The sequence below is a fragment of the Tinamus guttatus genome, unplaced genomic scaffold, assembly GCF_059628265.1.
Source record: "Tinamus guttatus ecotype Peru unplaced genomic scaffold, ASM5962826v1 Tinamus_guttatus_pri_ptg000240l, whole genome shotgun sequence".
Lineage (NCBI taxonomy): Eukaryota > Metazoa > Chordata > Aves > Tinamiformes > Tinamidae > Tinamus > Tinamus guttatus.
Genome location: NW_028288774.1, coordinates 15,225,013 through 15,248,973, shown reverse-complemented (window position 1 = coordinate 15,248,973; position 23,961 = coordinate 15,225,013). Strand labels below are relative to the sequence as shown.

At 37.0% G+C, this 23,961-nt stretch overlaps 1 protein-coding gene across 2 annotated transcripts; it reads left to right on the top strand.

The window, feature by feature from the left end:
• The first annotated feature begins 2,466 nt into the window (after window positions 1-2,466).
• CPT1A (carnitine palmitoyltransferase 1A) lies at window positions 2,467-23,717 on the top strand. Of its 2 annotated transcripts, XM_010222007.2 has the most exons (18): window positions 2,467-2,636; window positions 3,510-3,649; window positions 4,061-4,232; window positions 6,718-6,819; window positions 7,767-7,904; window positions 8,656-8,733; window positions 9,301-9,408; window positions 10,699-10,786; window positions 13,126-13,321; window positions 13,856-14,044; window positions 14,266-14,371; window positions 15,511-15,627; window positions 16,482-16,646; window positions 17,787-17,921; window positions 20,358-20,510; window positions 21,425-21,529; window positions 21,894-21,986; window positions 23,412-23,717. In XM_010222007.2, the coding sequence occupies exons 1-18, from the start codon at window positions 2,496-2,498 to the stop codon at window positions 23,496-23,498; spliced, it is 2,313 nt and encodes a 770-aa protein (XP_010220309.1). In that variant the 5' UTR covers window positions 2,467-2,495; the 3' UTR covers window positions 23,499-23,717. The 2 variants fall into 2 exon arrangements, with proteins under 2 accessions (XP_010220309.1, XP_088382047.1); XM_088525921.1 differs by lacking the exons at window positions 3,510-3,649; window positions 4,061-4,232.
• Window positions 23,718-23,961: the final 244 nt, after the last annotated feature.

The window sequence follows — 23,961 nt, the reverse complement described above, 5'->3', positions numbered from 1 at the left end:
CAGGTACTTGAACATGTTGATCAAATCTCCTCTCAGCCTTCTCTTCTCTAGACTAAACAGGCCCAGCTCACTTAGTCTTTCCTCATAAGATAGATGCTCCAGTCCCTTAATCATCTTTGTGGCTCTATGCTGGACCCTCTGTAGAAGCCAAATGTCCTTCTTGTACTGGGCAACCCAGAACTGCACCCAGTACTCCAGGTGTGGCCTCACCAGAGCTGAGTAGAGGAGGAGGATCACCTCCCTTGACCTGCTGGCAATGCTCTTCGTGATGCAGCCAGGATCCCATTGGCATTCTTGGCCACAAGGGCGCATTGCTGCCTCATGGTTAACTTGATGTCAACTAGGACTCCCAAATCCCTCTCTGGGGAGCTGCTTTCCAGCAGGTCAACCCCTAATCTGTCCTGGTGCTGGGGGTTATTCCTCCCCAGGTGCACTTTTTCTGGTTGAACCTCATGAAGCTCCTCTCTGCCCAGCTCTCCATCCTGTCTAGGTCTCTCTGGCAGCTCAGCCCTTGGGAGTGTCGGCCACTCCTCCCAGTCTGGTATCACGTGCAAATTTGCTGAGGGTGCACTCTGTTCTTGCATCCCAATCCTTTGTCTTAATAGTGCCGCTGAGCATATAATGAATTCATGATTTAAGTGCTGTGTCCTTTTGCTAACCCTGCTCTATCCAGATTCTGCCATGTGATGTTGCTGCCTGGCTCTGTTCAATTGCTGTCTTAGGCTGAGGCTGGAGCTGGTGATTCCCAATTGAAATGAATGGGTAGACAGCAGACTTTGACTTCCTGATACTTGTCTACAGCAGGACTCCTATGAATAAGCTGTCATTAATGACTAAGTCACTAAATCCTACAAGCCACAGTTGTCAATAGGGCACGCAGGGCTATCTTCAAGCTCTTGTGGTTTGCATTCAGTGCTCATTTGGTTCCTCTGGTGATCTGATTTGACCGTGTATATGCACAGATCTAATTGCAGATTGCCTGTAGGTTGCAGTGAGCTTTAGCTACTTTTCTGAAACCAAGAGGATCAGGACTCTGTTTCGAAAACTTAAGCGGTGGCTCGTGGATTCTGGGGGTTGGTGAATTACCACCAGCCACTGTAAGCAGCAGGTGTGTTGCTGAGGTTGGCCTTTGGCAGCTGACCTAGGGATAGGCACTTTCAGTATTACAGGCAGTCATCACTTTCTGTTGCTAAACTCCATTGTTGGATACTGCGCAACATCCCTTAACCAAGTCATTCCTGCCTAATGTTCTCTTTTCCTATGTTCCCTATTTATTTTCTAGACCTGCTATCATGGCAAGATTCCCAATCCTTACATTTCCTAACTGTCTACTTGTGCAACTCTCCCACGCTTCTTGGTCCCAGAGGATTTTGGCGCAGTAGGGTATTTACAGCATGGGAGCAGTCATAGTAGATTGTTTTTGAAGTGCCCAGCTGGTAACTGCACTTGGCTGCATGCCCTCACTAGCTGTTTAAAATAATAAAATACCAGAATTTAAGACGTCTAACCTACAGATTTGTAAAGACTTCGGAGCCACAGTGGTCTCCTGGAGTGTGGATTGAACCTTTCCAAGATTATAGTTACAGCTTGTCTCCACACGGGTTTTCTGTGTTCTGAATATAGGTACTTGAACAACTTTTCTATGAATTAATACTGAACAGAAATAATTTTTAGGATATTTATATAGAAGTACTGATTACAGAAGGAAATTATGCCACAAAGATGAGTGGAGAAAGTTCATTTTCAGTTGAATGTATTGTCAAACCGATTTGAGGCATATATAGGCAACCTAGACCACATTTGTTTTAATTACTAGTGCTCTCTGTTTGAGCCTGCTTGCTCTGCCTGCCTATTATGATGGTCTCTCCTTTCTGTGTTAGCACAATTGTTGTGCCTTTTTTCTCCTTGTTTGCATAGTTAAATTGAGCAGAAGCTGTATTGAATTTCCTCTTCATTCAACTTCAGATTTGTTTATGTAAAGGTCATTTTTCTGAGATTTGTGATTTCATTTCCTCATTTCTGCTCAGCTTTGGTTTGGCTTTAAATTGCCAGTAAGAGTGACTAAAACAAAGCATTTTCTCTCTCTCCTTTATTGCTGTAGAATGAGAGGTTATCCACCCATACACCCTTTTTCCAAATACAGCTTTAGTCCTTTGTTCTCATTTGAGCTCTTACAAGCTTTATGTATGCCCAATGTTTAACTGGCTGCAATCATGCCAAAATGCTTAAGTTATGTCAGAAAGTTTTAGTTCTGTTTTCATCAATTCAGATTAGAAGAGGTAACTTAATCTGCTGGAGGCAAGACTGAAGTGTGAGCGTAGCCTGTGAGGAAGAGATAGTGTCATACATGTTTGAGATTTTTGAGACATTTCCCATAATGACCGAGTGCATTGATGATACTTTACTGCAAAATGGTGATCTTATAATTCCTATGAAGAAAATGGAAGACATTTAAATTTATTTAATTTATTTTCTTGGCAGAACTCTCTCTAAAAATGGCAGAAGCCCATCAAGCGGTAGCATTTCAATTTACAGTAACTCCAGATGGGATCGACCTGCGCATGAGCCATGAGGCACTCAAACAAATATACCTGTCTGGTGTCCATTCATGGAAGAAAAAGTTCATCAGATTCAAGGTATTTAAGACTGATGCAGTCAAGCCTACCATACTTGATGTTTATTTAATGTTTTATGAGCTTACTAGAGTTTTGTTTAAGTAAAAATTCTATATGGCAAGTAAGCATTCTTGTTGTGAAAGACTTGCATGGCCTTAAGAAAAGGGAAGCTGAGAAAGGTAAAACTGAATGATGCTGTACTAAAATTACAATGTGAAGGCTGAAAAGATATGTCCTTTTGGTCCATTCTGTGGAACCAGTATGATACAGATGTCAGTTAATTATGGTTTTAACTTAAATGATACTATAAATAAAAATTAAAAACTTACGGCCTCATCTGTTTTATTAATAGTAACAAAGGTTACTTCATCATTTTTTTCAAATATTTACTACTTAAATGTAGTCTTAAAAAGAATTGTCTTAAAACTACGAGAGGAACTGTTTAAATGGCATAGAAAGACCTGGTTCTAATTTTCAATATCTTGGTTAGCAGAATATTTTTGCTGTGTAGAGTATCCATTTAGCAAATCTGTCTTGGTGCAAGTGGGAACTACATTAGAACTACTTGTTCTAAAGAAGTTTATGAATTTCAATGTTTTTTAGCAAGGACTTGTGGGCAGAATCAGTATTATCTGCAAAGAAACTTCAAGGTCCTGTCATTCGTTGTGATGATTTTATGCAGCATAGCTCTTTTTTATTCCTCCAGTAGTTAAACTTCACTATATCCATTCCCTACCTTATGAGTTAAGCAAAGGGAAGAAAATGTTGGAAAATCCTAACTTCTTGCTTAAAACTGAATGACTTGAATATGTTGATCTTTTTTGTTTCTTTCCATGGTAATATGAAGTCAACCACTTTGGTATGAAAAAATTATGTGAAGGCTTTTCTTTCCAGAATGGAATTATCACAGGCGTTTATCCTGCTAGCCCATCTAGCTGGCTTATTGTAGTTGTGGGTGTGATGTCTACAATGTATGCCAAAATTGATCCTTCTTTAGGAATAATAGCTAAAATCAACCGAACCCTTGATACAACGTAAGTAGATTGGCATCTTGCATTATTCCTCTAAACTGCATTAGTTTGATTTATAATAACTCTTCCTGTAAAGCCCACTGAAGTGCAGTCAATATTAGAACAGCATGTTTGTGACAGAGTAAGCTTAATAAGCAGAAGATTGAAGAGATATAAAATGTGCAGCTTGTTATACCAGTATTAATGCATTTTTATTTTATTTTTTTAAAGAGCATTTGAGTAGCACAGTTGGCAACTTCTGTTGTCTTTGCTCTTGCTAGATGAGAGGATGCTTAGAAGAATGTATTAAAAGGGGGCAAGCTAATACGAAGCTTGTGTAATGTCTACCTGCTGTATCGTGGGGCTTAGGATGGCATTCTTAAATTCATGTTAAACTAACGTTAACTAATACCTGCTGGCTTTTGTTTTAAATAGAGGCTATATGTCAAACCAAACACAGAATATTGTGAGTGGAATACTTTTTGGCACAGGGCTTTGGGTGGCCCTTATTGTCACAATGCGCTATTCGCTAAAAATGCTGCTTTCTTATCACGGCTGGATATTCGCTGAACATGGCAAACTTTCAGCAGGCACCAAATTATGGATGGTAAGGATATATCGACTTTTTGTACCTCAATTTCTATCGGTTCTCTATTCAAAGCCTTGAAGGGAACTGTTTTGTTTTTTTTTCCTCCTCTTGTTCTTTGTATGTGATAAAGATGGGATGCTGCTTTTTTAAGAGACTGTCATTTTCCTAAAAGGGTGTGGTGAGAGTCAAGTGAGGGAGTATACATCCTGGTACACCTAAGGAGAGAGAGAACTTTTTGTTATTCAAACTCACTCAGTAGTTTTAATTCTTTCTTCAGTGCTGTAGAAGTGACTTAGTGTCCTACAAAGATAAAATTCATCTCCATAGTCTCAAAATCTGAATCAATATGTTAGGCTAACAAAATGTGGTGGTTTATTATGGGAAGTGTTCTATAATGAGCATACAAAATGATGCACCAAACTGAGTTTAGTGTTCATTGTTACAAATGAAATTTCTAATTGATAGTTTCTCCTGGGGGTGATATCAGGAGCCTCATGACTTGAATCTGTACAGTACAGGCTCTGAATGGTAAGGCTTCCTGTCAGTTGCTTGATGTTCTCACTGTCTGGATTTTCAGCATGTCCTACCAAATGGATATTTTAAAGTTGATAATTTTCTCCATAACACCAGCCTTAAACAGTGTGAACTATGATGCTACTTACCATGCTCTGCCATTTATTATATTTCTGAATTCTTAAGAAGCTTTTATTTTTTATTGATTTAAAATGCAGAGGTCTGTTAATCTATTCATATCTTGTAATTTTTTGGAAGGATTTTTTGTTTGTTTTTATTCTTATTTATTTTTCTTAGCTGTTTCTCTGATTAAAAGTGTGAAGATCCATTACTGTGAATTCACTGTCCTCTGTTCAAACAGTCAAGCAGCTGGAAAAAGCAGACTTCGAGCTTAGTCACAGGGCAAGGTTTTTTTTCCTAGTCTAGTTGGAAATCTGGTGCCACTTCTAAAGAAAATGTTTAATCTTCCTAATAAGCTAAATTTTATGTAGGAGTCTGGGGGGTGGCAGTGGAAATCCGATTAGTGAATGCAGTTAAAATAAATATCTGCAAACAGACACAGAGACCACTAGAATAAGATCATTTGCTGTGTCTGGATAGGAAATCAGGTAAGTTAAGTGTGTATGTTTATGTGTGTGTATATCAAATCACTTTATTGGTCTCAAACTGTTAAAAATTCTCTAGCAGAAGTTTGTTGAGAGCAAACATTTCAAGATATTTAATGTCAGTTAATCAGGGACCCTCTTTCTGTCTCATAAAATTTCAGACTTGCATGACTTATGTTTGGAGTAAAACTGTTCACTTTCTGCATGAACAGTGGTGGAAAACAGCTTTTCTTACAACAGTTTGCGCTGTCTTTCTGATGTAGCTTTAAGCATGTCTCGTCATGAAGCACAGCTGGGTTTAATTGAGCTGATCACCATAGCATGTGCATGTGCATCTAACATCTCTGATGCAAATCTTTTTACCAGGGGTCTTTGTTCCCTGTGGTTCTTGACAGCTACAGAAACAACCTGCTCAGAACCTGCAGCTGTTCTGAGCAAGGAAATGAGAGGAGAAAAAGCTCTCTTCTGATAAATTAGTTATGCCAGTTGCTGAAAACCATGCTTTCTGGGCCAAGCTCTAGAAATTTAGTAATGAACTTTTGTGATTTATTTTCTTTTGTCCTCAGTTTAAATATCGGACTTAACAAAGAGTGTTCCAGTGGATGTTGGTGTGTAGTTTGATGCAGAAGTGGGGTGATACGTCAGGATCCTCTCATGCGTAGCCCAAAAGCTGCATGCTCTAAGACATTCAGCCTAGAGCATGTTACAGCTGAGGAACGCTCCTGGGTGGAAATGCTACCTCTGTCTCCTGTGGAAAATGGATGCTGTAAAACTTGAAGCTGAGATAGGAGCTGTTTTGCTCTGGCTGTTCTCTTTGTAATAGAAAGAGTAGAAAAGTGTACTGAGTATAATACAGTACTTTGACAGTTTGGTATGTTCCAGTCCTGTAGTAGGCCATATCTGAGACAGACTCAATCTTGAAGAGATACCCTGTAACAGCAATACTATTATTGCTGCTAAACTATAATTTTGGAAAATACTGAACCGTGATTCCCAAGCATAGTTATATTTTATGGTGACTATATCTAGGATTCTTAGCTGAGTGAGAGGCTTGATAATTCCTCTTTTGAAGCACAGCATAGGTATGCAAGGATATCTTAATATACTTAGAGACAGGATGTTGTCTAGGAAGTCAGGAGGTCTCAATGTCCTTCTCTATTCCACTGAATTGCTTCGAGTTCCACAAATTGTTTAACCTTTAGGAAGTTGGTTTCAGTGTCTTGCTTCTTTGTGAAGCAGCAATACGAATATTGATCCTCTAAGTTTAGTGCAGCGTCATTTACTGGTGAAAAGAACCATGATTTGTATCACTTCTCTTACTGTGCTATGCTCTTTTGTTGAACATAATAATTAGAGACAAGTATTTTGCTTTTGTCTGCTTTCAGGCACTTGTAAAATTCTTCTCAGGACGTAAGCCCATGTTATACAGCTTCCAGACATCTTTGCCACGGCTGCCAGTTCCATCCGTGAAAGACACGGTCAATAGGGTATGTTGCAAGATTTTTATTTATTTATTTATTTTGCAACCTGGAAGCTATGTTTAGATGTCCTGGTTGTATTTTTTTTTTTCTATGCCATGTATAATCATCGTATGGTGGTATTAATATCACAGAATGGTAGAGGTTGGAAGGGGCCTCTAGCGATCATCTAGTCCAACTCCCCTGCCCAAGCAGGGAAATATGGTCTGCAAGATTAAAACTGCTGCATAGAAATTTTAAAAAAGACTACAAGAGACCATTGAATTGCATGATGATTTTAAGCTAAAGATGGCAGGCTAGTTTATTGGACAATTGCAGTGTTGGTCAATGTTGCACTGTGTAATGAAGCATGGCTTCCAGGGGTATTTATTAGCCTTCCACAGGTCTGTTTTTATCTTTCACAGCTTGAACATACAGTATGTGCCTTATGACACAAAGGGTTATAGCAAGGTGTGCAAGTAAGAATGTCACAAAAACAGATTATTTGCTTTCTAGAGACTTAAAGGTCCCTTTTCCCCATCTGGAAGAAGGAGATTTAAGCCACAAAAGCAATTCCAGAAGCTGACAACTTACTATTGCATGGAATGGGTGGAAAGAGATAACCTAAAAACTCAAATATTGAATTCTGTATGCAAAATATCTTTTCTCCTATCATGGGGAAAATATATCTTTAAAAAAAAGTCACCTTTTCATGTGTGACTTACTGCCAAATGCCTGGAAAGTATTCTATAGTTTGTACTATAAGTTTAGTGCAAACTTATAGTTTAAAGTTTCTATAGCTTGAAAGTGTGCGCTCAGAGCTTGAGGTTATACCCTTAATTTACCATTTATAGTACTTGCAACCCTATGAATTAGACCAGTCTGAGTATTCTTTGTCTGCTGTTCAAATGCTTCATGAAGGAATGACAACAAGCCACAGATCAGTGACTAGTCAAACACTGATTCTTCTCTTCTAGTATCTGGAATCAGTTCGGCCCCTTATGAATGACGAAGAGTTCAGAAGAATGGAGGGTCTTGCCAAAGACTTTGCGTATAACTTGGGACCAAGACTTCAGTGGTATTTGAAGCTAAAGTCTTGGTGGGCCACAAACTATGTAAGTAGATAAATAAGACGTACTGCCAATTTAACTTGTGCTCTGTCACATTTTTGCCTTAATTCTCATTCTTTCTGAAATTTAAGAGGGGAAAAAAAAAGGGGGTGGGGGGCAAAAAAGACAGTATTTTATGGACTGCATTTGAAACCACTTAATTTGGAAAGCAGTCATTTGATGTGGATAACATGGTAAGCAAGCGATACAGTGAGTAGAATTTGAATGCAGGCCTCCTAGTCTTGTGTTCATTGTTCTGGAGCAGGCTACTTACCTGGTAGCTTTTGAATTCTGTCTGTTTGGCTCATTTAAAATTTAGCCCCGGGCCTGGCTGCCCACGTAGTTTTCAGGATTTAAGTAAACATCTCTGTTTAGAGCAAACAGAAGAGAAAAGAATCAGAATAATGTTCGTTCCTTTCCAGAAAGGCAACCTGTGTCCTAACACCCCAGTAAAATATGTGTAACTAATTCCCTTCTAAACCCTTAGTTGCATGCAGTTACCCTTGTTTAGGTTGGATAACATTCAGATCTGGTGCGTTTTAAATGTTAGCTCAAGACAACTTGCTTGCAAGCGTATTATCAGAGTTGCAGCTGAAATTTTGATTTTATTGTCTGACTCTTTTGGCAGATTGCCCTTATTAATGCAAATAGTATGCATGGAGGGCATGCTTCCAATTTTAAGGATTATATTGTGAAGGGTTGTGGTGTCATTAACCTAGAGATAACAAAGAGACTTTATTTTTCCTTTGTACTGCAGGTTAGTGATTGGTGGGAAGAATATATCTACCTTAGAGGACGTGGACCAATTATGGTTAATAGTAACTATTTTGCAATGGTAAGTAAATACCATAAACAACTCATGTCAAAGAGTTAAAGTGATACCTTCCTTCTAGAACTCTATTGTCGCTAAGCATGTGACCTTTGTTTCTCTTCTAGTATGAGGCAGCCTATGTCCTAAAGTATAGAGGTAACTTACAATGGAGGCTTAGCATGCCTGCCAAGTAGGCAGACTCATATAGCTATGACTTTTTATGGCTGTTTGCTTACTTCAATAAGCACTGTGTGACCTTGCAAAGGCTCTGTGCAAAACTTTGTAAATAATGTGGTTCGATAGGGTTTTGTGCTGATACTGACAAGTATCTCTTCTGGAAGTAAATATGTAAAAGGCCCCCATATTACAAACAGAAATACAAGATACTACAGTCAAGTTTGAAGCCACCCAAGTCACCACAATAGTGTTCTTTGTGTATATTAAAGCCTTTTCTGTTACGAAATCAAAATAATCTTCAAGGAAAAAAGTAGACCAGAAGCACATGAGTGCTTTTCTCAATATGGTACTCAATTAACTTGTATTAATTAATATGACACTCATATTAACTTCTTATATCTGTGTGCTTTACAGGACTTCCTTTATTTAGTTCCAACTACCCTGCAGGCAGCTAGAGCTGGTAATGCTATCCATGCCATACTGCTTTACCGGAAGAAACTGGACAGACAAGAAATCAAGCCAGTATGTATAATTTGTTGCTGATCTTTTCCAGCACAGTCTGTAAGAAGTAGATCCCTTTTTTAAATTTGAGGAGGAGAAGAGAATGTCTTATGCCAGAACTGCACAAAAGATGTACGAGAATGTGTGGATTCAAGCGTCTGGACTGTCAGCTAAATTGCTGTTGACAAATAGGAGCTTATGTTCACATTTGTTAAGTATTCCATACAGCGGAAGTTTTTGGCATGTGCTATACATGTAATGAGAAACTAGGATTTCAGCAGCTCAAAAGCTATAATCAGAAAACACTCACATATTTCTTGCTAAAACCTTTCTTAAGGGAGGATTTAAAATAGTCTTCGGGCTAACAGCAGATGAATCATGTGAAATAATTGGTTGTGTCGTACGTGAAACTTTAGATGATACTAGAAAGCAAGCAGGACATATTTGTGTCTCAGACTTTCTTGTGTAGTTGGCTAGCTTAAGTCTCCCAAATGATGGAAAAAAAAATCATTGACTTGGTTTATCAGAGAGGAAATTAAAATATGATTGTAGCTGGGATTTAATCTTTTCTTAACCTGATGTAATCCTGAAGCTAGGCTACTTGAAATTAAAGATAAATTAAAAACAAAAACAAACCCTAAAAACTCAACAACTCTGAAATTAAATACAAGAGACTTCATGATTTACTCAAAGTATTTATCTTGTACTACCTCAGGACACTGGACTTCCTGAAAATTTCATTATCCTTCAAGCAGGCAAAAATCAAGTGTTTAGGTTTGTTTGTTTTGTATTTTATTTAAAAAAAAAAAAAACCCAGCCTACATATTCCTCCTATGGCAGTGAAATGGGGGCAGTATGCATCTACAGTCATATACCTAAAGAAACATAAATAAATGTTTTTCTTAGTGGTTGTACTCTTCAAAGCAGGTGTTCTAGGAAAAAAAAAAAATCTCCTGTTTTGTTTGTACACATTACCCTGCCTTTTGAAGCAATTTAGGAAAAACTAAGAGATGATACCTACTACATGTTTGTTTTGCATTCAGACTGGCCCCTAGGAGCTGCTTGGGTTTCAGCTGATACCTTGCTTCCATCCACCCTTCAGAAGGGGGAGTTTTGAATAGGGAGAAAGAAAGTACAGCTACTGGAATATCTGTGAACTCTTCCACATGTAGTTCAAGGGAAGACAAGGAACACAAATTTGAGTTTGCATTTTAAATCTTCTGTTCTATAACTTTTCTTTAACCAGACTTTTTTACTTTCCTTTATTTGCTGACTACATATAATTAGAATTTTGGTCTGTTTGTGGCCTAGATTCTTCTCATGGGATCTACTGTTCCACTCTGCTCAGCTCAGTGGGAGCGGATGTTTAATACTTCCCGAATCCCAGGAGAAGAAACAGGTAAGCAGGACCAGCCAAGGAGAAGGAACACCTTCATGGAATCCAGACAGGTTTGGGGGGTGTTTTCTGCTAGAAATCTTATTTTCCCAGATGAGGATCTGAAAGATATAAAGGTCAGTTATAGCCATTTCCCAGAATTTAATGAGTCACTACAGAGTGCATAAATATTTTTTCCTTTTAGAGTGACTTTATTTCCTCCCTTTTTTTAGTCTATTTTTTTAAAAATTTAAAAGCTGACTTCAGGAAATTGTCTGCCCTCTGTTTTAAATGTAACCTTTTCTTCATTTTGCTCCTTCAGCCTCTTCTGGTATCCATGTTGCCTTTGTGAAAGCTGTATTCTCTTACCTCAGTCATTTTAAAGTGTTGTCTTTTATTTGCCTGACTCCTTTTTTCTCCATTTGGTTTCTGATTCACAACACCAGTGTGGTGTTCTCGGTGTGAGCATATCTTCAACAGAAGTTGCTTATGTGGCTTAGAGATGGGTGCAGTCTTTGTCCTGTCAAGGTTTCAACCACACTGTGAACTACAACCTTTTGAATGTATTAAAATATCAGCTACCCTAAGAAAGTGTGTATTCACTTTTTGCTAGTTCCTGCCCTGCAGCAACACCCAGATTGATTATTCTAAGTTATGCATAACTTCAATCTTTACCTTTTAATGCTGAATAAAGGAGGCAGCTGTTGACCTACAACAGGATGTCTTTCCCCTGGGTCTGTTGCTCTAGTTTCTGCTTATTGTGGGATACTTAGGATATGATTATGGGATGCAAGCAATCATGTTAGCCCAGGAGAAGAAGAAATTGTATTTTTCAGTAACAGTTCGTATATACATTTTTATTGTAGGTGTATTGAGATATGTATTCCCCTCTTCCAGCTTGCTCTTGAATACCCAACTATACCTCAGCTTTCTTATCTGTAAAACCGACAACTAAGTATCACCCAATCATGGAGACCCGTGATCACGAACTATGCCATTAACTGTGGTTTTTATAGCGTTGGGTACCAGCATGTTTTTAAAAACCTGACTCTTAGACAGCTATAGTGTATGAACTACTAGTTGGAATACTTCAGGTCCCAAAAGCACTTGCCTCTGCATTTCTCCCCAGCTGCCCCCCAAGTGGTGTGAACTGTTTGCATATACCTTTGAATCTGTCAGTTTGTGCCAACACTTGCCAAAAAATTATAAAATTAGCATATTTTAGCACCTGTTAACACACATCCTGTACCTATTTATACTTCTCCCTATTCTTCCTGCTTCAGGTCTAAAGTATGTCAAATAAAAGCGGTCAGCTTTGTAAATATAATTTTTAAATGCTTTTGAATTCCCATTCTGGTTCTTGTTGTTTTCATGTTTTTTGAAAGAAAAATAACTTATTTTGTTCTTCTCATGTACAAGTGACTTCATTTTTTCAATTACGTACTGAAAACACATTTTTCTCAAATTCCGAACAGTAGGTTGCTTTTTTGCTGTCTCCTTTCAATGATATTTCAAGTATATTAAGGCTGCTACAAGAACAGCATGCATCTAATTTATCAGCAATAACACGAAATCATTAAAAATCTTAATAGACAGTGTACTCTGATAATTGCTTAATTTTTATGTCTTATGATTAAGTACATGGTAAAGTAAGCTATTTATTTTAAGCAGAGGAAAACCTTTATGTCTTTTCTGTTAACCTTAGGAAACCCATGTAATATGTTGTATGCATCTTCAGATGTACACAAATTAATTCCTGTACCAGCAGGAAAAAATGGAACGGGTGTTTTTTAATGGTTTAAACAAATCTCTACTGCAGATACTTAAATCTATATTTTTGCCTATAGATAATGGGTCTAAAAGATAATTGTTGGTGCTGTACAATTATTGTGAAGTCATTAGTCACCTACACCATCAATTGATCTCTTCTTTTTTGCATTTGCACTCAAGAGTTGTCATTTTGTATGGACGAGTCATGTACATGACATGAGCACAGATGCTTTCCTGACTCTGGGAGGAAGGGGAAAGCGAACTCACTAGATGATTGCTCTCCTGTTTTTTTTTTTTTTTTTTTTTTTTCCCCCCCACCTTTCTGGGCGCTATTGTATCTAGTGCAGAAGCAGAAAAAAACAAACGTGTGGTTTCTGCTCAGTTTTCAGCTCACTATATACATGGTTTTGGGAATTTACTTGACAGTGATGCTTGGGCAGGTCCTACCGCTTCTGTCACGACCATCCTACTTTTCTTGCTACTTGTTAAAAACAAGCTGTGCTAACTGGTGGTATATGCAGTAAGCGTTTGCTGTTATTTAATGCCAAATGTTGAGTGTATTAACGTTTTGCTGTAACTGATTGTAATTGCAGATACTATCCAGCATGTGAAAGACAGCAAACACATTGTAGTGTATCATAAGGGGCGTTACTTCAAAGTGTGGCTGTACCATGATGGTAGACTGTTGAAACCCCGGGAAATTGAACAGCAGATGCAAAGAATTCTTGATGATGATTCAGAGCCGCAGCCTGGGGAGCTGAAGCTAGCGGCTCTTACTGCAGGAGATAGGTAGGACTCTCTTTTTTGTATTAATTCTAGTATTTGGAGCTGCATAGTAGTTAAATGTTGGCTTTGGATAGGTTCAATTTGTATCTTAAAAAAAATCTTGATTTTTAAGGTTGAGAATGTGAACTCAGTAAATCCTGTCATATATTCATGATTTGATTCTGCAAAATAAAGCAGTACTTAACCAGTTGGTTCTAGATGCAAGATAATTGAATTCAGTTAAATTGTTGACAGGCTTACAGTTCAATGTATCTGGTTGCTTCTGGACCAGATAATACAGGTTATTTGTCTTGCATGTAGGCAAGCTGCTTAATTTTGGAAAAATAAGCTTAAAATCAGTGTGATATGTGGTTAGTTCCTGGGATTCCATTGTACATGTATTCCTAGAACTTTTCCATGATAATATAGTTTCAATGCAATCAAAGTGGATGCTTTAAATGTGCTTAAAAATATGCAATGTGTCTTGTAGTGATCTTAATATTGCTAAAATATTGAATAAATTATGTAAGCTAGCTATAAACCAAATTCTTTCAACAGAGTACCGTGGGCTAAGGCTCGGCAGGCTTATTTTAGCCATGGAAAGAACAAACAGTCCCTAGATGCTATAGAAAAAGCAGCATTTTTTGTATCACTGGATGACCTCGAGAGAGGGTACAGGAAAGATGATCCGGTGGCATCACTGGATATGTATGCAAAGTCCATATTACATGGCAGATGTTATGACAGGTACGGTATTCACTTTGTGAAAAATCCCTTCTTTTTCATATAGCAGTACTGATTCAATCATCTAATACTTATGAATTGATGTCTTTCAAACTGATGGATTTAGGCCTGTTGATTTAAAACAAAAATTTGCATGCTTGTAGAGAGAGAATAAATTTCTCTTACAGTCTATATTTTTTTAAAAAGCTACAGAACCTTAGAAAATTCTTTCTTTTTTTTTTTAGGTGGTTTGATAAAACATTCACTCTTATTGTGTTCAAGAATGGCAAAATTGGCCTGAATGCAGAACACTCTTGGGCAGATGCTCCTATTGTTGGGCATCTTTGGGAGGTAAGTGTTTTATACACACAGTTAATGCAAAAGATGATGATGGTATCCATAAAACAATCCTGAAGATCAGGAGGTCCCTTTAAGTCCCATATGCTTGTGCTGCTTAAAAGTGATTATGGGACTGCTTCTGTCTGCCTTCAACTGTGAAATTTAAAGGAGCTTGCTAGATAGTTGTAATTTAATGAACATTTTTTTTTTCTTTTGGAGGATGATTTGTTACACTTCAGTTCATATCTCTGTACTTGAGAATTATTATTAGTTGCCTCATTTCCTGCTAAGAATTTTAAACCCCTAAAATAAATTATACTTCCTAGGAAATTAGCTGTTTATAGACAGTCTATTTTTAGAAAAAAATACAGAGAATTTGATTTTTTTTTCCATGGGTGGCATGTTCTATCTGCTAAATGAAACGGGTAAATTAAATGAGCGATTAGAAATATGTATGCAGAATGTGTTAATAGATTTTTCTCAAGTTTTCCCTTCCATGTTGAGCAGATCTTTGACCTTTACATTAAGAACACTGCTTGGAACCTGGTAGGACAGAGCAGCTTTTTTTTTTTTTTTTTCCTCTTCTCTATTCTTTGCCCTATTAATAGTCATAAACATTACACTTCACTCAGAAACTCTGAAGTACAGATGAAAGTATACTGCAATACTAAGTAGGATGTAAATTTTAAAAATGAAGAAATTCTTGCAGAGGGATGTGCTGTGAAATAAATTGTTTCTTGATGAACAAGTATTAACAGGTAACAAATTTGCAAAATCTCTCTAGAATGTAGGCTGGACAAACCTTGTGAAATCCAGGTCTTGCTCTAGGGTGTGTGTTGTTTTTGTTTTGTTTATTTTTGTTTTAATTGAAATATGATAATTTTGTCAGTAACACGTGGCAAAAGGCCAGTGTACCTGTGTGGGCATTTTTGTGCATACTTGGTTTTATTCCACTCATAACAGAAGTAAAAATACCTTAAAAGTAGAGTTAGAAGGGGGCTTTCCTTGCAGCTGTTTTCAGAATTTGAAAATGATTGTATATTGTATTTCACTGTGTATTGAAAATGAAGTATACTGATTTAGCAGTGAAATTCTACTTTAATGGCCATATGTAATGTGTTCAAACTCAAAAGATGTTCTGTTCTTTGCAGAATGTAATGTACACAGAGTATCTTGAACTGGGCTATTCAGAAGATGGACATTGCAGAGGAGATACCAATCAAAATATTCCTATTCCTACCAAACTACAGTGGGAAATTCCAGAAGAAGTGAGTACTGAACAACTAATGGGTGGGAGAAGTATTTGCTCTTTACTGGAGTAGTTGCATCGCATCAATAGTTGCCTGCCTTACTGATAGGGTGATTTAGCTTCTTGAAGGTCCTGTTATTGGTTTGCCAAAAGGCATAGGTGTTTGATGGTTTTTTTTTTTTTTTTTTTTTGCTTCATTTTGTTCCACTTTCAAAATTCTGGCTAGGGAACCTGTGGAATTCTTGGTAACAAATGGCCACTTGGTCAAAAATAAGTGGCCACCCATTTTAAACACTGTACTACAGTGAAATTTAAGTTGTTGAGGTTTCATTGCTGTTGTTGCAATAGTTATTCTTGAGTACGAGGTTTCTCTGAGCCTGTCTTTTCTTGTGTCTAAAATTGTCTGCATATCTATCAAAAAAAAAAAAGCTTTAAGACAAACTGTCCTAACCCTATTTGAATTTTAACTTTAAAGTGGTACTGGTTGGTGACATGTTTGACTAAGCATGTGTAGCAGATCAGACAAAACCATTTCCATTCAATCTCTGTGTCTTTTTTTGCTATTTGAATCTTAACTGTCAGGCAAAGATTATTCCTCTTCTGCCCTAAGAGGAAGAATGTGTAGACATTGATGTTGATGGGCAGCATGCATAATGGCAAGGTATCTTATTTCTCAAATAATAAAAAAAATGTACTTTTTCAATCACCACTTATTTCAGGTGCCATTGAATGTATGTGTATGTATGTATTGCACATATAAAAATGTTTTTTAGCAAAGTTAAAATTTATACAACATTGTAATATATAAAATGGGTTATGCATAACACTATATTCTTTTGTGTATAATTTCTGCCTCCCTCCACCTCCCTGTAGTGTCAAGAAGTGATTGAGAGGTCTCTGAGCACTGCAACAGCTCTGGCAGATGATGTAGATTTCCATTCATTTAACTTTGATGCCTTTGGAAAGGGGCTAATCAAGAATGCAAAAGTCAGCCCTGATGCCTTTGTGCAACTTGCCTTGCAGCTTGCTCACTCTCGGGTAAGGACAGATTGTTTTGATCTTACAGAAGCTCATTAATCACAACTACACAAGGTACCACATCTAATTTAAAAATATATGGTTGAGTAGTGCACATGGGTGTGAGTCTGCAAGATTATTAAAGGCATTTAGCGGAAGCAGGAACAAGATTCCTAACTTCCAAGATTACTAACTAGAAATTCGTTGTCCAAAGGTTGGCTTTTTGACACTTAAGCAGATTTTTCTCCTCTGACTGCAGAGAGATCAACTAGGTATTTTGGACTTGAGAGCAGTAGATAGGAAAATTCAGGTAGTTGTTACTAACTTCATAGTCTACGCCACATTAAATTTATTTTTAGTTTGGAGGCTCCTTTAGTTCAGTAATTGTAGGCACTCCCTAACAAGATTAATGGTGAGATTACTGCCTGGTTTTCCTCCTACTTTGTCTTTTCTATTGCATGCTTTAAGGCAACACCTGCATATTAGATTGCATCTGTTTTCTTTGTTGTTAAGATATTGCCTTACTCTAACATGTAGGTCTCCTGGTTGCTCTCACCACTTAATCTTTGCTGCCATTGGTTAGGGTGGCTACATGGCAAATAAGTTTGATTTATAAACTCATGTCATTTAGTAAGCTTTAATCTGTAGATCATGTGTGGCTACAGGAAATGCAGGAGTCATGTTTTTTGGGCTAGCGGACCTTTTTCAATTCTCTTGTACTTGAAAATCTCCATGCTGCCATGCCTCTCCATGCTATAAAATGTTTATTGTGAAAAGAATTATGGACATCATAGTTTTCTAAACTTCCCACCACAGCTGTATTAGTTTAGGAAGCCCCTGTGTGTTTTTCATCATGTTTGAATCTGCTGCAGTTGTGTTAAAAAAAAAAAAAAAAAAAAAAAAAAAAAGCCAAAGAAGACAATGTAGGATGTGTAGAGTAGTACTTTGACTTTTCTGTTAACAGTCACTGTATTACTGTTACTTATCTTAGTTTGTCTTTAGGTAAGATGGTTAATAGTGGGCTACTAAGTGTACGTTGTTGAGTTTAATTTGAGGAATGATTCATATCCCGTATGCTTACCTGTTGCTTAAGACTGTTGCTTAAGAAAGAGGAGCAAAGTCTAGGTAAACTTCTGAAGTTGTTGTTTTTCCTCTTTCAAGGACATGGGGAAATTTTGTTTAACGTATGAGGCCTCTATGACCCGCTTGTTCAGAGAAGGCAGGACTGAAACTGTTCGTTCATGCACTGTCGAATCCTGTAATTTTGTTCGAGCCATGGAAGATCCAACTGAAACTGTAAGTTTACTACCTTATTCGCTAATATGTTGTATGAGGCAATGCATTGTCACTGTATCACCATGTCATTTCCAAATTGTTTTTAAACACTTAAAAACAGATCAGTTTGTTTTGAGGAATGAACTGCAATGTAACGTAATTATCTATATCCTCTGTCAATGATAGGGCAGGGCTTCTAAGACTACAGCTAAAAAGAATGACAATAACTTAACCAGATGCACTGATTTTTCCAACTTGGAAAACTAAAATGACTCACGGAACTTCTATGATTTGTGAATCTTTGTAGATCTGTAAAAAGTAAATTGTATCAGTTAGGCTTTCCTTTCTGATAAGGAAGCAAATATTCTAGGGAAGAAACAGTTGATTTCATATGTTAATTTCAGTGGAGTTTTAAACTTGATATTCCAGTCAGCGAGTAAAGGAATCATGCCCTAAGTGAAAGCCTCTTGGTTTGGAAAAAATTGGACGATACTGATTAAAAGGTTTGATGTCAAAGTGGAAGAACGTATCATCAGATGAAAGATATTGTCTAGCGTCACAGTCATCTTGAGGATGATCTGTCTAGAATTCATGCTAGTCATTATTTTCATTGATAAAGTTGATGAAATAACAAAATCTGCAAATTTAATGACCTAAGCTGAAAGGGATTTCCATTTTTTTGGAGGAGATGAGTGTGTGGTTTTTCTACATTTCTATGAGGAAAAAATCGTAATCTGGGACTATAATCAGTAACTGACCAGTAACGTAGTGTGCTGCCCCAGTACTACGCCATTGTGAAGAAGGCTGTTCTGTGGAACTTGGTCTGTCTTGCACTCTTACTCTTTTCCCTCCCTGCATCCTCTATATGCTGTATACGTTTTAAAAGTAAATATTTAATAGTGATTGTTATGCCACCTTGTGAGCATTGGTAGCAACTGAATTTGGCATCATCTGGCACACCAAGTGACACAGTCATGAGGAAAGTGCTGAACAGTCATCTACCATTTCACTGTAATATTCACAACACCCTACCAAGCTTTGTCACTGGGCAGCTGTGTTTAATAATAATGATCCTAGCTATTAATCTCAAATATCCACCTATTTCTTTAAAATAGAAAGAAAACATTTTGTTCGTTTATTTGAAAACAGTCTGGGCTCTTTATGGTTTAGTGAGAGGAGTATAGGTGTGAACCACTTACTGCAAAGACTTCTTACATGTTCACATTTATGCTAATAGTTTTTCAGATGACTGTGGCCTCTCTATGAAACTGAGCCCTTAACTCTCTTGTTCGAACTTTATGGGGAGGGAGGTTGCTTTTCTGTGTTAAATTTGAACAGGGGGCTTTATTCAAAGATCAGGCTGAATGAAGTCTTAGAATAAAACCAAAAATCCTGAAACAGATGTTCTTTGAATTGCTAGTTAAGAAGCTATGTAGTGAGTGCTGGTTTTATTAAAGTGTGGCTATGTCTAAATAATAATGCAGAGGCTGTTTTGAGCAGACAGCTGAGAGCAGTTAGCTTGGTGAACAGACCTACATGTTTGATACCAGATCTGTAAATCATTCTAGTTCTTCTTTGAAATACATGCTGTTTTTTCTTCTAATGTTTCATAATTTCTGATCTTATAACTGAACTGGTGATCTTTGATAACTGGAAAAAAACAAAGGTTGTAATTTTGTTGCTGAAAAGTCTTAGGCTGGGAGTACCCTATAGTACTGCTGGATCAAACATGCTTCTGGTTCTCCCCTAGGGAAGTTAGGGCACGAGGAGTCCAGGAGAGAGGCAGATAAAGGTGGAGGACTGTTCTCTTCCCCCAAAGCTTTACTCCAGAATACTAGTGATAGGGATGCTTAGTGTGACTACAAATAGCTTATCAGCTTCTTGTGCTGAGGGCAGATAGGCTGCTTATTATTTCCCAAATAGAGTAAATTTGTGATAGTGGAGGTAGCAAGGGACAGGGTACAATATACTCAGTTGCCATTCCACATTATAAACTCTAATGAAATGGCTAGAATTGAGTTCTAACAGGCATTTTGCTTTTACAGTACACTTAGTGTTGTTCACCTTTCTTCTGAAATGGCTCTTGCAATTCCTTTTTTTTTTATCTAAAAGTTGAGATTTGCTTTTCTACAGCTTTCTAAGGCTAATATCTCTAGAAGATAAATTCGCCAGGGAGTAGTAAACTCAAATTGTAATCATGTGGTTTTCACGCTATTCGATTCTGTGGCTAGGTCTTACTTAAAATATAAATGTTTTCCATATGCACAGTCTTCAACAGTCAACATTTTTATTTTTTTTAAATACCTGAAATGTAAAAGTGACAGACTGAAAAATTAGAGAATCCTGGTATTTGATGTTAGATGCATGCATTGTCTCATACATCATAGCCTTGAGAGCCATTGCTGTAACGCGGTTTCTGCATTCTACCTTTTTTTTCCTGTCTTTTTCTTTCATCAGAACGAAAACAAGCTCAAGCTCTTGAGGACTGCTGCTGCCAAACATCAGCATTTATATCGTCTTGCAATGACTGGTGCTGGTATTGACCGTCACCTGTTCTGCCTTTATGTTGTGTCCAAATACCTTGCCGTTGATTCTCCTTTTCTTAAAGAAGTAAGTGGATTTCATTGATAATTTTTAACCATGCTAAATAACCCTCTGTTTACTTAATGTTTTCTGATTCTGCTTACATTAAAAAAAATTGTCTTTCAAAAAATAAAATAATAATAAGTTTAAATAAACATTGGTCAACAGTAGCATTTGTTGGTAGATTGCAAATGTACTATTACTTTGCTTAGTATTTACACTTACTAAAAATATAAAATCCACAGAAAGCAGTACTTATATGTTACTGAGGATTGAAATAACAATGTAATAGGTAAAGAATATTGGATGCTCATGGATTTTACCATATCTTCAGAACAGTACAGTGAGGGTTTTGGTCTTTCCCTCAGGGTTGTTTTTCTGGGGGAATTGTGCCAAAATGACTTTGCCTATATTTCCATATTATATATATATATATATCTCCAAGCTACTCACATTTGCCTCTGTCATCTTTAAATGTGAGTAGCAGCCAAGTGAAGAATAAAAAACCTTCTACAGCTTCCTTAGGCTTGCACAGAACTTGTTTGTTATTAGATATTAGCTACAGAGTTCTGACTTGCTGCATTTAGTTTACTGGAATTTGAATATGGCCATTGCTGATAAAGATATGGTAGTTCTTGTGGCTGATGGTGGTTGTGGTGGTTATTTTTTTAAAAAACAAAACAAAATATTAAGCAGACTGTATCAGGTAGATCCTTCTGTTTTCAGAGGAGATTTCTGCTGAAAATATTTCCATTCCCTGAATTGACATCAAGGACTTGCATACTAACGGTTTCCACATAAAGACTGGTGTTCTGCTGCCTTTTCTTTATAATCTTCTCAACTGTTCATTCTATTGAAGAGTTCATATTTTCTAAATTATCTTGACAATAAGTTGTTGAAGAGTGTTACATTTAATTACATCCTTTTCGTATCTATTATAGGTTTTGTCAGAGCCTTGGAGACTGTCAACGAGTCAGACACCACAACAGCTCATTGATCTAAAGAAGAACCCTGAGATGTTATCTTGTGGTGGAGGATTTGGTCCGGTATGTTTGCTAACTATAAAAGTATCCATTTTAAACACAGGTCTGTTTTGAATGTGGTAGTCTAAAAGCTTCAGTTCCATAATACCTTACCATTGAGCTCCAAAGGTTTTTGAAAGGAAATATGCTGCAGATCATACTCTGACACTATTAATTCCATACACTTCAGATGAGACCAGAGCTGTTTCCCCTAAGAAACAGCTCACTCTAGAAATGACATATAAAATATGGAAGATTATCTTTGCTTAGAAAAAAATTGGAACTGTCTTTAAAAAAAATCGTAGAAAATAACTGTAATTATGTATCAGATGAACTTAAAAATGGAAGGGAGTGGGGAGTTTAGCAATCACTTTTCTCTTTTTCCCAGGTGGCTGATGATGGCTATGGTGTTTCCTACATTCTCTTAGGTGAAAATTCCTTCCACTTCCATGTCTCCAGCAAAATCTCATGTTCTGAAACGGTATGGGACAAACTTTTAGTTTAATTATTGTATTCTTACCCTTACTTATAAAGACCATTTTACTCACTGTCTAAAGACTTAGCATGACTTGAAACATATGCTCTCTCTTTCTTCTATCGTAACATCTGTGTATATTTTTTCTCTCAAATTCCATTACTTTAATCGCTTTATGAAGCAAGTAAATTGGATTGTTCTTTCACCTATAGTTTCAGGTGAAATGAAGTACGTGGCTCAAGATTATCTTTAAAGAGGTGCAGTTTCCTGGAACTTGAGCAAAGTAATGCGTATCTGTTCTGTAAACAGTCAGATGGGTGCCTCCCATTTTTGTTTACTACAGTTTGGCTTTGACTTGGCCCTGGGTCCTCTTGTGGAGAGAGCGTAAAATAATGCTCCGTGTCTTTTAAATCTCCTTGATCTAAATAATACTGATAGAAATTATCAGTGCTTGAGAAACACTTAGAGTTTAGATTTTATTGGAATAAAAAGCAAGTATTAGGTTCTAGTAGATGTTATCTATTGCATATCCTGCTACTGTGGAGGCTTGCACTAGGTGACCTTCAATTCATCCTTCCTCTTCATATTTTATAACTTTATTAAGCTTGATGAGCACTGGCCACATTACATTCATCAAGCCTCTTTCAGTCTTTAATTGCCTGAGAAATCTTGATGCCTTTGGTTAATCATTAAAGATAAGGAAATACTACTTTGTCCTTGCATAGTTTAAATTGTTCTTCAGATGTCTTTTAGTTTGTACTTTGAATATTCCTGTACTTTTCTACTTTTGGTCAGGTCAAAGTTCCATACAGAAAGAAGGTGCCGCTTTGTGTGCTTCTTGGTCTTGATTTTATCAGGGTATCTTTTTCTGTAGTAGGCTATATAATGTCACTAGCAATTTATACTTTATCTTACTTTCTTCCTTCTACCATTCATCTGACACAAGAAATAGAGCAGGCTCATAGTTTGCTAACACTTCAGGTCACTTGATTATTTTCACTACTTCATACAGTTCTTCATTGACAAAAACACAGAAGATTTAGATGTAAGCTCAAAAATGAAAAGTTGCTCTATCTTGTGCTTTCTCCTTCTTGTGGCCCTCTGAAAACCAACTTTTGTGAAATCATCTTTTATAAACAAGGGTTCTTATTGTTACTAAAACCAAAAACAAACAACAGAAAAAGTTATGGACGAATGTGATTTCAATAGGACATTATCTGAGTTCTCTTTGTAGGAGAGTAGATTCATAATGAAGAACTTGTCATTAGTAGCATAAACCTGGGTTATTTTATATTGTTTATATTGTTAGAATTTGTTTGTGGTTTCAAATTCTACATTTTTAAGGCCAAATTACAAAATGTTAGAAGATTTGTGTCTTCGCTTAAAAGATAAGTGATGTCTTCATACAGGTTTTTTTTCTTTGCTTTCTAGGATTCTCATCGTTTTGGAAAAAACATCCGAAAAGCTTTGATCGACATGATGTCTTTAGTTGGCCCCATTAAAAACTGTACCAAGTGATCTGCCTTACTGGTGCAAAGTAGACTGTTGTTGGAACGAGAACTTTTCTGATCAGTGCATGAGAGCAAGGTTTGTCAAGAAATAGCTGGAGAAGAAACTGAGTCTCCATCCCCTCAATCATCTATGAAAACCGTAGCAGTAGCTTGTGTTGCATTATTTTCCAATAGTTTGGAAGAGTTTCTTTCCACAGAGGACCACTTTTGGTGTTTTGTATATTCCCAGGGTCAAAGGATAGCACCATTGCATGAAGGCATGTATATTCCAACTACTGCAGTATTTTCCTAGGTTGCATACACTTGTTCTGTTTTCTTCATAAATTGGAGTGTACTTTTATTCCACAAATGAAGGGATAAAACACATCAAGGCTTAACCTATTAATCCTAGAAAAGGTTTTATTTGATATGAATTAGTTACAGAATGTTCATTAATCTCTCTGCTGCTTTATGTCAATGAGTGACAGAAT